The following is a 12,505-nucleotide window of genomic DNA, read 5'->3' on the forward strand; positions in this document are numbered from 1 at the left end:
ATCCACAGATCCAAGGAGGTATCTCGTGTGAGAGAGCATGTCTGAGATTGTTTGGAGTGCCAGTGTGTAATAGTATTTTGAGTATGGAATAATGGTGTTTTAAGTTGTCTTTCAAATTTTGAATTTATCCATGTGCAATTGGCATACGTATAATTTATGATATTGTAGATTGCCTGTTTTGTGTGTGAAAATGTGTTTGACTTTTAAAAGAGTATATGGTGGGTGGAAATTAAGGTTAAGTTCAAATGGTGAAGATAGGAGAAAAGGTGAAGGTAGTATCTTTTCAATTTCATGTCTATTTACATTTAGTAAATTAATTATCAACCTTATCTCCCTTTTAAAGTATTTTTCATAAATGTGTTTGCTTTTCTAGCTTGGCATATGATTGTGAAATTTGTGAACATATGGTGATGGTTGTTACTCAGAATCATTAAAGTGTATCCAGTATTCCATGGTTCACTAATTAAACCAGTCTATGGAGGGACACAGATCAAACCTGCTCCTGAGACAATTGAGGTAGAAGGACAACCAGAATTAGAAGCCTGATGTGTTTTACATTCCAAAAGAGTCAGTCACTGCTATGGTAATATTGGTGGTGGTATTGGTGGAAAGGTAGTTTTGATGGTAGTAATGGCAGTGGTGGTTATGGTGGTACTTCTAATGGTAGTGGTAACGGAGGTGTTGTAAGGATGATGGTGGTAATATTAGTGGTGGTAATGCAAGTTTATCATAACCTACGTAAGTGTGTGCAATGTTCCCGATCATTTCTGCATTGTTCCTGAACATTTAATCATGAGTGCAATGTATTCGAAAACATTCCATCAATGTTCTGAAATATGTACAGAAGTTAAGTGAATGTTTTCAAACATTTACTCAGCGCTTACATTTTGGCTTTTAGCTCCAAAACAGCTGTTTTTTTAGGTTCAGCCACCCAAGAAAAGCCACCAAATGACTGAAAGGTTGTTGTGCCATACAAACATTGTGACTATTCCTTCAGTTTTTTTTTTTTGTTGTGCGCTGAGAAAACTTTCCTACAGGAAATTACATTTTAAAAGCAAGAGAAAACGTTAGCTGAGACCCCCTTGTAACTTTCCAACCATTTGATTCTGCACCATACTTGCCAGTCTGATGCCCCCCCCCCCCCAAAAACAGTATTGCCCAAGTTTGGTTTATTTAGTCATCTATGAATTAAGGCGTTACCTTAACTGGAATGCTTTAAAAATGGTAAATGTAATTGTGTGTTCACCCCACAACATTATATTGATGTATAGGTTGTACAGAAACGGTGGTAACAGGAAAAATCTGAAATTGTTTTAAGATAGCTGACACTGTTGATCAGTTAAGCGTCCATAGAAAATAATGGAATTTTAAAATGGTCACCAACTTGAGAGCAAGGCCTGGACCACTGGGGAGTCGGAAAACAGTGTGTCAGAGTTCCTCACAGTAGTTTGGCAGTTTGGGAGATTTACGTCTGGGCAGGTGGTTTGCTGTCAGTAGCCTACTGGATGGCAGGACACATGAAATCATGGGTCAGTGCATAACAAGGCTGCAGGCAACAGAACTCTAGTCTGCTGCATGTGGATCACTGCATATGGTGGAAACAAAGTAGTTTATTACATCTAAATAATAATTATATATGGTACGGCTGGTATTCTGGTACCAACTGCCTTACAGGTGTAAAATGAAATACTGGCAGCCTCAAAGTTCTTATCCAAGAAGGACCATAATTCTTTAATACAGAGTGATCTGAAAAGGGAAAGAGTAGAAAGGGGAACCGAAAAGTGCAAGAGGGAAACAAAGGATAGGAAACAACATAGGCGTATGGTACACTTTTGTGTAACCAGAGTTTATAGATTTCTCACAAAATGCATTATTTTTTTAAAATAATCTTGATTCGGAAAAATAGCACCCTTGTATTTAGTAAAAGTAATATTTCTAAACTTGGTTTGCTGCACTGTACTCCTATATTCTCTACGACAACAGTTTTGTAGAAGGGATTAAGTGAAGCCTAGACTTTACCTGGGATTGTTATTCCCATTATTTGCCAGGGAGCTGCCAACGAGAAGTTCGGCGCCATTCATCCTTTCTGGAGCAGTGAGTGTATTAGTGATGGTCACATACTGAATCTTATGTGGCTTCAACAAATCCACCCTCCACCATGGAGACATTTCACGATCTGTGTGAGCGCAAGATCCATGATAGAAATTCGGATTCTGGTTCCCATCAATGGCATTTATAGCATGTCCAAGGTAACCGACAGATGCACTTGATCCAGCAAGTAGGGTTGACATGGTTGCACGACCATGAAGAGCTACATTTTCTACTGAAGAAGAGAAAATGTCAGGTGAGAGCATAATACACGTTAGATTAATAGTAGAATGTACAATGTATCCTAAAAGTGTCCTTTTTTCTTGTGTAAATGAGCAATGTCAACAGTTCTTAAAACGAAAGAAACATTACTGCAAAGGCCTATATGACCTTGAAGCTGAGGGACAATATTTCTGATTTTAAATTATTGTGTTTAGTGCTGTTTGTTGAAAACATTTTTTGTCTAGAAGCACCACACTTTTTGAAACATTTATTGACCTTCACATGATGAAATGACTGGATACATTGTTAATTTCTTTCAGCTGACCCCATATCAGGTTTTGATTGGCCACATGTAAGTAGAGTTTCTTAATAGTTACAGTAAGTATATGGTATTTGTGAGAAATTGGGTTGTTGGTTGACTTAGGTGTGAGCCCTGGTCAAGCAACAGCCACACTCCCTTGCAGGGTGAACCACAAAAAATCACTGAATTAATCTGCGCTTAACCCTCTGGTAACTTGGCTGAAAAGCATTCAGGCTTTACTTAGTGGCAATGTGCAAAATGTTTATGCAGCACATAAACAGCGTGCTGCATACATAGCTTGCCTGTGGTCTCAAAAGACTAGTATGAAATCCTTTATGAGTGTGCTGAGGCAGAGTCTTTGTTATGTGCAAGTGTGGTAGGTGACAGATCTATACCCTATCAAGTCAGACATGGTCCACCCTGCCAATACCTATCCCCCCTTTGTGTCACTGTATGGGAGTAATATAGAAAGACCCCCAACTTTCTAAAAGTGGCCTTTTTAGAATAGTGACTTAAAATCCGACTTTACAATTAAAGAGAGTATTAAATTAAAATTCTTTAAATACCAAACATAACTTTCCTACTTGCTCCCAATTGAAAGCTATCACTTGTTAAATGTAATAGGGTAACACAATATTATCCTAAGGGAAAGGTAGGGTTTGCAGTAGTGAAAAACAGATTTAATATTTTTTCAGTCTGGCAAGGGATAGTTAGGGGGTCGGGTGCCAGTGGGACTCCTCACCCCCTGTTGGGATAATCATGGACGAGAGAGTCCGGAGGGAGCTCAGGGAATTGAGGGGGAAGAAGGGTACTGTAATGTGATAACCCCACATGGACGTAAACTCTTGAATGATGAGACTGTATTTATAAAGGACTTTATTCCAGCACTTTCCACTGATTGGAAGAGGCTGTGTGTTGGCTCCATATGTTGTATGAACAAATTAATAATACAATAAATAAAGATGTTAAAAAGAGTTTTTCACTACCAGGACATGTAAAACTTAAAACTACATGTTCAACTTTTTAAATACACTGCCTATCCTAGTGGTGACTGATATGTATTAAAAAGGAAGATTTAGGCCTGGCAAAAGTTTTATTTTGCTAGGTCAAAATGTCAGTCTAAACTGCTCACACAGACTGAAGTGGCAGGCATGAGACATGTTTTAAGGGGCTGCTTAAAGAGGTGGCACAATATGGGCTGCAGGCCCACTGGTACTATTTAATTTACAGGCCCTGGGTACATGTAGCATCACTTTACTAGAGCCTTACACCATGTTTGACATATACAACACAAACACCTTAACACTGGTTAGCAGTGGTAAAATGCACAGAATCTTAAAAACCAGCCAAAACAGGTTTAGAAAAATAGATGACGAAGGCACACAGTTTGGTGGTGACCCTGCTGAGAGGGCCAAGTCCAACAAGATCCCCCTCCAGCCAAAAGTCCAAGAAGACTAGTCAATACCTTGATGGGATTCCCGGCTTAGAAGATATAACACGGACAATGTCCCTGTCCTGCAGAGGCCCTTGCCAGTTCTGTGCCCTCCTGAATTCAGTTGGATCCCTCTGTCTACACTCTCCTGAGCCACAGAACTGACCCACAGGTAACCCTTCTCCTCACCTGTGGCCCCATCTGTGCAGCATCCACTTTAATGTGCTCACAGATGCATCTCCGATACAACCACCAAGGCCATCCAAGTGATGTGGCCCATTCCACCCTTATATTGTACATCTGCCCCAACCCATGGAAAACTCTGTTCATACAGATGGCAACCAGCAGAAGTCACTGACAGCTTGTCAGTGTGAAGAGCCAGGTCACAAGCCATCCTGGGGTCCCCGACCTCGGAGCTTTCCATAGCCCTGGATATTAGGCACCCTACTTCCATTCCCTTTTCCACCAATTAAGAGGTGGTATCCTGCGAATGGTTTTCCAGCCCAGGGTCTGTACCCTGAGGCTGAACAGGAGTCATGGATGAGCCTTTCTTCTCCCTGCCTCTTTATTTGGGCCTCTGTACCCTCGGTTTGGGAGTGTTACCTCCAGAAACCTGAGCTTTCAGGTCTCCCTGGGCGACCCCCATCCCAGCTCCTCCAACACTGGTGGCAACTCAGTTCTCAGTATGCAGTCAATGGGCATCTGGGGACTAACTATGACCCTCCGCTAGGTCGCCTCCAGTGATGCCAGAGCCATTGGGGAGAAAATGTCCGGCCCCTGGGGCTGCGTTTCTGTAGGAAAGTACCATCTTGCCTGGCATGTTACCCCCATATTTCACTGTATATATGTTGTTTTAGTGTATGTGTCACTGGGACCCTGCCAGCCAGGACCCCAGTGCTCATAAGTGTGCCCTGTATGTGTTACCTGTGTTATGACTAACTGTCTCACTGAGGCTCTGCTATCCAGAACCTCAGTGGTTATGCTCTCTCATTTCTTTCCAAATTGTCACTAACAGGCTAGTGACCAATTTCACCAATTTACATTGGCATACTGGAACACCCTTATAATTCCCTAGTATATGGTACTGAGGTACCCAGGGTATTGGGGTTCCAGGAGATCCCTATGGGCTGCAGCATTTCTTGTGCCACCCATAGGGAGATCTGACAATTCTTACACAGGCCTGCCAGTGCAGCCTGAGTGAAATAACGTCCACGTTATTTAACAGCCATTTACCACTGCACTTAAGTAACTTATGAGTCACCTATATGTCTAACCTTTACCTGGTAACGGTTGGGTGCTTAGTTACTTAGTGTGTGGGCACCCTGGCACTAGCCAAGGTGCTCTCACATTGTTCAGGGCAAATTCCACGGACTTTGTGAGTGCGGGGACACCATTACACGCGTGCACTATACATATGTCACGACATATGTATAGCGTCACAATGGTAACTCCGAACATGGCCATGTAACATGTCTAAGATCATGGAATTGTCACCCCAATGCCAGAATGGCATTGGGGAGACAATTCCATGATCCCCCGAGTCTCTAGCTCAGACCCGGGTACTGCCAAACTCCCTTTCCCGGGGTTTCACTGCAGCTGCTGCTGCTGCCAACCCCTCAGACAGGCTTCTGCCCTCCTGGGGTCCAGCCAGGCTTGGCCCAGGAAGGCAGAACAAAGGATTTCCTCAGAGAGAGGGTGTTACACCCTCTCCCTTTGGAAAAAGGTGTCAGGGCTGGGGAGGAGTAGCCTCCCCCAGCCTCTGGAAATGCTTTGATGGGCACAGATGGTGCCCATCTCTGCATAAGCCAGTCTACACCGGTTCAGGGATCCCTCAGCCCTGCTCTGGCGCGAAACTGGACAAAGGAAAGGGGAGTGACCACTCCCCTGACCTGCACCTCCCCTGGGAGGTGCCCAGAGCTCCTCCAGTGTGATCCAGACCTCTGCCATCTTGGAAACAGAGGTGCTGTTGGCACACTGGACTGCTCTGAGTGGCCAGGGCCAGCAGGTGACGTCAGAGACTCCTTCTGATAGGCTCCTTCAAGTGTTGCTAGCCTATCCTCTCTCCTAGGTAGCCAAACCTCCTTTTCTGGCTATTTAGGGTCTCTGCTTTGGGGAATTCCTTAGATAACGAATGCAAGAGCTCATCAGAGTTCCTCTGCATCTCTCTCTTCACCTTCTGCCAAGGAATCGACTGCTGACCGCACTGGAAGCCTGCAAAACTGCAACAAAGTAGCAAAGACGACTACTGCGACCTTGTAACGCTGATCCTGCCGCCTTCTCGACTGTTTTCCTGGTGGTGCTTGCTGTGGGGGTAGTCTGCCTCCTCTCTGCACTAGAAGCTCCGAAGAAATCTCCCGTGGGTCGACGGAATCTTCCCCCTGCAACCGCAGGCACCAAAGAACTGCATCACCGGTCCTCTGGGTCTCCTCTCAGCACGACGAGCGGGGTCCCTTGAACTCAGCAACTCTGTCCAAGTGACTCCCACAGTCCAGTGACTCTTCAGTCCAAGTTTGGTGGAGGTAAGTCCTTGCCTCCCCACGCTAGACTACATTGCTGGGAACCGCGTGTTTTGCAGCTACTCCGGCTCCTGTGCACTTTTCCAGGATTTCCTTTGTGCACAGCCAAGCCTGGGTCCCCGGCACTCTAACCTGCAGTGCACGACCTCCTGAGTTGTCCTCCGGCATCGTGGGACCCTCTTTCGTGACTTCGGGTGAGCTCCGGTTCACTCCACTTCGTAGTGCCTGTTCCGGCACTTCTGCGGGTGCTGCTTGCTTCTGAGCGGGCTCTTTGTCTTGCTGGTCGCCCCCTCTGTCTCCTCACGCAATTGGCGACATCCTGGTCCCTCCTGGGCCACAGCAGCATCCAAAAACCCTAACCGTGACCCTTGCAGCTAGCAAGGCTTGTTTGCGGTCTTTCTGCACGGAAACACCTCTGCACGACTCTGCACGACTCTGCACGACTCTTCACGACATGGGACATCCATCCTCCCAAGGGGAAGTTTCTAGCCCTTGTCGTTCTTGCAGAATCCACAGCTTCTACCATCCGGTGGCAGCTTCTTTGCACCCACAGCTGGCATTTCCTGGGCATCTGCCCACTCCTGACTTGATCGTGACTCTTGGACTTGGTCCCCTTGTTCCACAGGTACTCTCGTCAGGAAATCCATCGTTGTTGCATTGCTGGTGTTGGTCTTTCTTGCAGAATTCCCCTATCACGACTTCTGTGCTCTTTGGGGAACTTAGGTGCACTTTGCACCCACTTTCAGGGTCTTGGGGTGGGCTATTTTTCTAACCCTCACTGTTTCCTTACAGTCCCAGCGACCCTCTACAAGGTCACATAGGTTTGGGGTCCATTCGTGGTTCGCATTCCACTTCTAGAGTATATGGTTTGTGTTGCCCCTATCCCTATGTGCCCCCATTGCATTCTATTGTGACTATACATTGTTTGCACTGTTTTCTATTGCTATTACTGCATATTTTGGTATTGTGTACATATATCTTGTGTATATTTGCTATCCTCATACTGAGGGTACTCACTGAGATACTTTTGGCATATTGTCATAAAAATAAAGTACCTTTATTTTTAGTATATCTGTGTATTGTGTTTTCTTATGATATTGTGCATATGACACTAGTGGTACTGTAGGAGCTTCACTCGTCTCCTAGTTCAGCCTAAGCTGCTCTGCTAAGCTACCTTTTCTATCAGCCTAAGCTGCTAGACACCCCTCTACACTAATAAGGGATACCTGGGCCTGGTGCAAGGTGTAAGTACCCCTTGGTACCCACTACAAGCCAGTCCAGCCTTCTACAGTTACCCTATACATCTGTCCAGTGTACTGCACTGCAGAAACCAACCTTTCCACTACCATGGTCTGACTGGCCTTGGGGTCCCTCAGAGCAGTGACAGGGATCCTATTCACTTCAACCTGGTAGAAGTGATGACTCCTACCCTCGGGGATCACAGTTCACCCTCTTAATCTACCTCCTAACAAAGAGAGACTAGGGCATAGTCTATCACCTGCCCCTGCAGACTACTTACCCCTAAGCCCACATTGGCCACCCCTGTAGAGGTCCCAGCAGGGGGTGGTTTCTTAGAAAGACAGAGTCCTCCTGCTTGCATCCTACCTTAGAACACTCAAAACAGGTTGGAAATGGGGTGTCCTGGGCCATCGTCCACAAGAACTCCAACCCCTGTTTCTCAGAAGGCGCCTGGGAACCCTTTCTCTTAGCTTACCCTGGGGCTTGTCTGAGTCTTCCTTAACCTTTCCCTCACTCCGCTGGGAGGAATCTGAACCACCTTTTTTTGGGTCACTCCCAGTTACACTCTTAGACACTCTGTTACTGATCCAGAGATCTGCCTCCTTAACAAGCTCCCTAGGGGGCAGTAAGCTTACTATCCACTAGGTGATGGCGCAGCACTATAAAACAAATATTGAACATGTGCTCCCTGTATAGCCAAACATAATCATCAACTTTGATGCCCCTCACCGAGCCACTCAGTGCCTTGCTGGAATGGTCAAATAAATCTACCCAAGACTGGTTTGGAAGCTTTTGGCTGTCCCTGAACCTTTTCGGTATTTCACAGGGGCAACCCAAACTTAGAGACAAGTATGGCCTTCATAGGGAAGTATTTCATCTGGTCACCCACCTCCAGTGTAAGGATAATGCCATTCCCCACTGTGGGCATGTGTTTTCTTAAGCTAACCTCCAAATATTCATTTGGGACCCTGTGCATCCTCATGGCTACCTCACAGACAGAAAAACATTTGTCTATATCATCTTTCACCACATAACTGGGCACCAGGTCTTGTGGTATCGGGACCCTCACCTCTACAGACTACTCTGTAGCTATGGTGCCACCATTGCTGCTGGATTCTGAGCTTTGCTTGGCTTTTAGTTCCAACTCCCTCATGCTTTTTTCATGCTCCATAAGCAGTCTCATTTCAGCCAAGGCCCACTCAGTATTTTTCTCCTACATCTGCCTCTCTGCTTCAGCCCTTCTCTCCTCTGCTTGGCCAGCTGCAGTTTGATCTCACCCTCTGCTTTCCTGTCCTTCCGCTCCTCTAATGACAGACCCCAGGCAGACACAATGCCCCCTGTGGGGTTCCTCTCCAGGAAGTGAGTTGTGATCCTTCTGCAGCTCAGGACCCATGGCGGGCCCTCCTACTTATCCAAGCCCAGTCCATCCTCCTAAGGTTTGTCATCCTTTTGCTCTTCTGGTGTGGACTCCATCCTCTTGACCTCATCATAAGCATGGAAGGCTATCTAGGGGGGCAACTTTGTGCCCCTCTTGCTTGCATTTAGCCACTTCTCCTTGCAGAGCCTCCGCAGCTCAGCCCTGCTGAGGTTGTCAACATTAAGCAGTGCCATCTTCACTGAAGACGAAAAAGGGGTGGCAAAAGATTACATTTGGGAAAGGGAGAAAAATAGCAATTTAGAAACTAAGGAGAATTTAAAGAGAGGCAACTATTGTATGAAATTATTTATATGATATTTTTGTGTTACACCAATTACTGTTTGGTACTGCACAAACACAGCAATTGGATACGATGCAAGACATTGGGTTGTTGGTTGAATGGGGTATTAACCCTGCTCAAGTGACAGCTACAATTGCTGTCAGAGAGATCAACTAAAGTTACTAAATGAACCCAAGCTAAACCCTCTAATAGCTTAGCACAAAAACAGTCAGGCTTTACTTAGAGGCGATGTGTAAAGTATTTATGCAGCACACAAATAGTAATAAAGTGAAAACACAACACAAGAAAAATCCCACACCAATTTAGAAAAAATAGAGTACATTATAATAAATTATTTGACAGTGGCAACAAAAATCCATTATGGTGTGCTGGGTGAGGCTCATGATTATATCTTACCTTGTAAATTTCAACGGCACAGGGGTTCCGGCTGTAAATCTTTAAGAATATTCAAATGGTCCTGCATTTGTTGACACAAGATGTGTTTGAGTTGTAATAGGAATAATGTTTAGTCCAGAAATCAGTAACATAGGGGCTTCACCATTTAGCCTCAATAATGCTACGCTTGTTTTGTATGATAATAGTAACATTTGGGAGAATGCAGACGTAGCTGTGACTCTCTTCTCTCTCATTCCTCCTGCCCCCAAATATGCTGGGTCAATATTGTGTAATATCTCCTGCTCTTTTTGAAACTACAGCCTAATTCTGTCCCCTGAGAACTGGATTGCCTGAGTTGGTGAACGGATTTCAAAAATACCCTTAAGGAGTTTTCATCTGCTTCTCTAACTGGCAGCGGGCCCTTCCACAAGTACTGACAGTCCTAGGCCTCTGGTCTTCCCATGAGACACTGTATTAGATCTACATTCTGGAGCTCAAGACAACCACGTTGACTCTCCTTCGGCCTTTCTATGTAACAGTGCAAGGAAGTGTTGGTCCTGATAGACAAAAAACATAACATCAGATGTTCGCAAGCAAAGAAGGCAAGGTGAAGCATCCTGTCCAGTGAAGCCTAGCAACTCTGGCATTGGACCTACAGCATAATGCAAAACATTTCAGTTGCATTCAGAGAACAGGTACTCCGGGCAAGCGCTTTACATGATCAACAGTGGGAGCTTGAGCCAGACATTGTTTGTTCTATGTTCGATTCCAGAGGTGAGGTGCTAATAGTTCTGTTTGCTACAGAACAAAACAAATTGCCTGCTTGATGCATCCAAATGGCTAGGTTAGTGATCACTGGCCAATCCACTGCTGATACACTGGTCCAGGATACCATTGTATGTATTTCCACTAATTCCACTGATATTTACAGCTATGAAGAAGTTTAGGAGATCAGGATCCAAAATTATTTTCATTGTTCCCACTAGGGTGAGATTATGTTGCACCTGCAACTCATGCAAGTATTGGTTACTGTAGGAAGCTGGCCTGGCTTATAGTGGGTACCTGATAGTACTTACACCTTGTGACAGGTCCAGTTATCCCTTATTAGTAGATTAGTAGTTTTTTAGCAGCTTAGGCTGATAGAGGTCGCTAATGCAAAGCAGCTTAGGCTGAACTAGGAGACACGCAAAGCTCCTACTATACCACTTATATCATATAGCACTATATCATAAGAATCACAATACTCAGTTACTCAAAATAAAGGTACTTTATTTTAGTGACAATGTGCCAAAAATATCTCAGAGGATATACTCCCTTAGGAGGTAAGTAAAATACACAAAATTTACACACAAACCAAAATCAGGTAAGTAAACATTTAGAAAAGTAGTGCAAACACTGTAGAATACAATAGGATGCAATAGGCCTAGGGGCAACACAAGCCGTACACTAAGAAAGTGAAATGCAAACCACTTAGGGACCCCGGGCCTAGTGCAGTGTGTAGAGGGTCGCTGGGAGTGTAAGAAAACACTAAGAGTGTCCAAGATACCCCACCCCAAGACCCTGAAAAGTAGGAGTAAAGTTACCCTACTTCCCCAGAAACACACTAAAGTCGTGATAGGAGATTCTGCAAAGACCACATCAGACTGCAAAGCACTGAAGACGGATTCCTGGACCTGAGGACCTGCAAAGGAAGGGGACTAGTCCAAGAGTCACGAAAGTGTCCGGGGGGGGGCAGAAGCCCACTAAACCCTGGATGAAGGTGAAAAATGACTACCTCCGGGTGGAAGAAGCTGAAGAGTCTGCAACAATGGAAGATGCCAGGAACTTCTCCTTTGCACAGAAGATGTCCCATGGTGTGCTGGGGGATGCAGAGTTGTTTCCACGTAGAAACACTGCAAACAAGCCTTGCTAGCTGCAAAGGTCGCTGTTGAAACAAATGGGTGCTGCCTGGGCCCAGGAGGGACCAGGAGGTCACTCCTTGGAGGAGGAGACAGAGGGGGCACCCAGCAACACAGAGAGCCCACGCAGAAGCAGGCAGCACCCGCAGAAGAACTTGAACACGGGTTCAAGAAAAGTGAGCATGGCGGTTGTCTCAACACTACAAAGGAGGGTCCCACAAAGCCGGTGGTCAACTCAGCGAGTTGAGCAATGCAGGACAGAGTGCTGGGGACCTGGGCTGTGCTGTGCACTAAGGATTCCTTGCAAAAGTGCACAGAAGCCCTAGCAGCTGCAGTTCACGCAGTACACAGGATTACTGTCTGGCGTGGGGAGGCAAGGACTTACCTCCACCAAATTTGGGCCGATGGACCACTGGACTGTCGGGGTCACTTGGATCCAGTTCCTGTGTTCCAGAGGCCACGCTCGTCAAGATGACAGTGGACCCAGAGGACTGGTGAAGCAGAAGTTTGTTGCCTGCATTAGCAGGGGCAAGATTCCGTTGACCCACGGGAGATTTCTTCTTGGCTCCCGGTGCAGGGTGAAGGCAGGCAGCCCCCAGAGCATGCACCACCAGGAAACAGTTGAGAAACATGTCAGGATTAGGCGCTACAATGTCGCTGGTAGTCTTCTTGCTACTTTGTTGCAGTTTTGCAGGCGTCCTGGAGCAGTCAGCGGT

General features: G+C 45.7%; 1 protein-coding gene across 2 annotated transcripts in view; it reads right to left on the reverse strand.

The window, feature by feature from the left end:
* LOC138295407 (fucolectin-like) overlaps positions 1-12,505 on the reverse strand; it is a 105,227-nt gene that overhangs the window by 60,464 nt on the left and 32,258 nt on the right. The window contains exon 4 of one of the 2 annotated variants that reach the window (XM_069233679.1): positions 2,020-2,320. In XM_069233679.1, the coding sequence (XP_069089780.1) occupies positions 2,020-2,320 (301 nt within the window). Of the gene's footprint in view, positions 1-2,019; positions 2,324-12,505 lie in introns of both variants that reach the window. The other variant, XM_069233678.1, reaches the window with a different exon arrangement.

Source organism: Pleurodeles waltl, chromosome 5 (genome assembly GCF_031143425.1).
Source record: "Pleurodeles waltl isolate 20211129_DDA chromosome 5, aPleWal1.hap1.20221129, whole genome shotgun sequence".
NCBI classification, from domain to species: Eukaryota; Metazoa; Chordata; class Amphibia; order Caudata; family Salamandridae; genus Pleurodeles; species Pleurodeles waltl.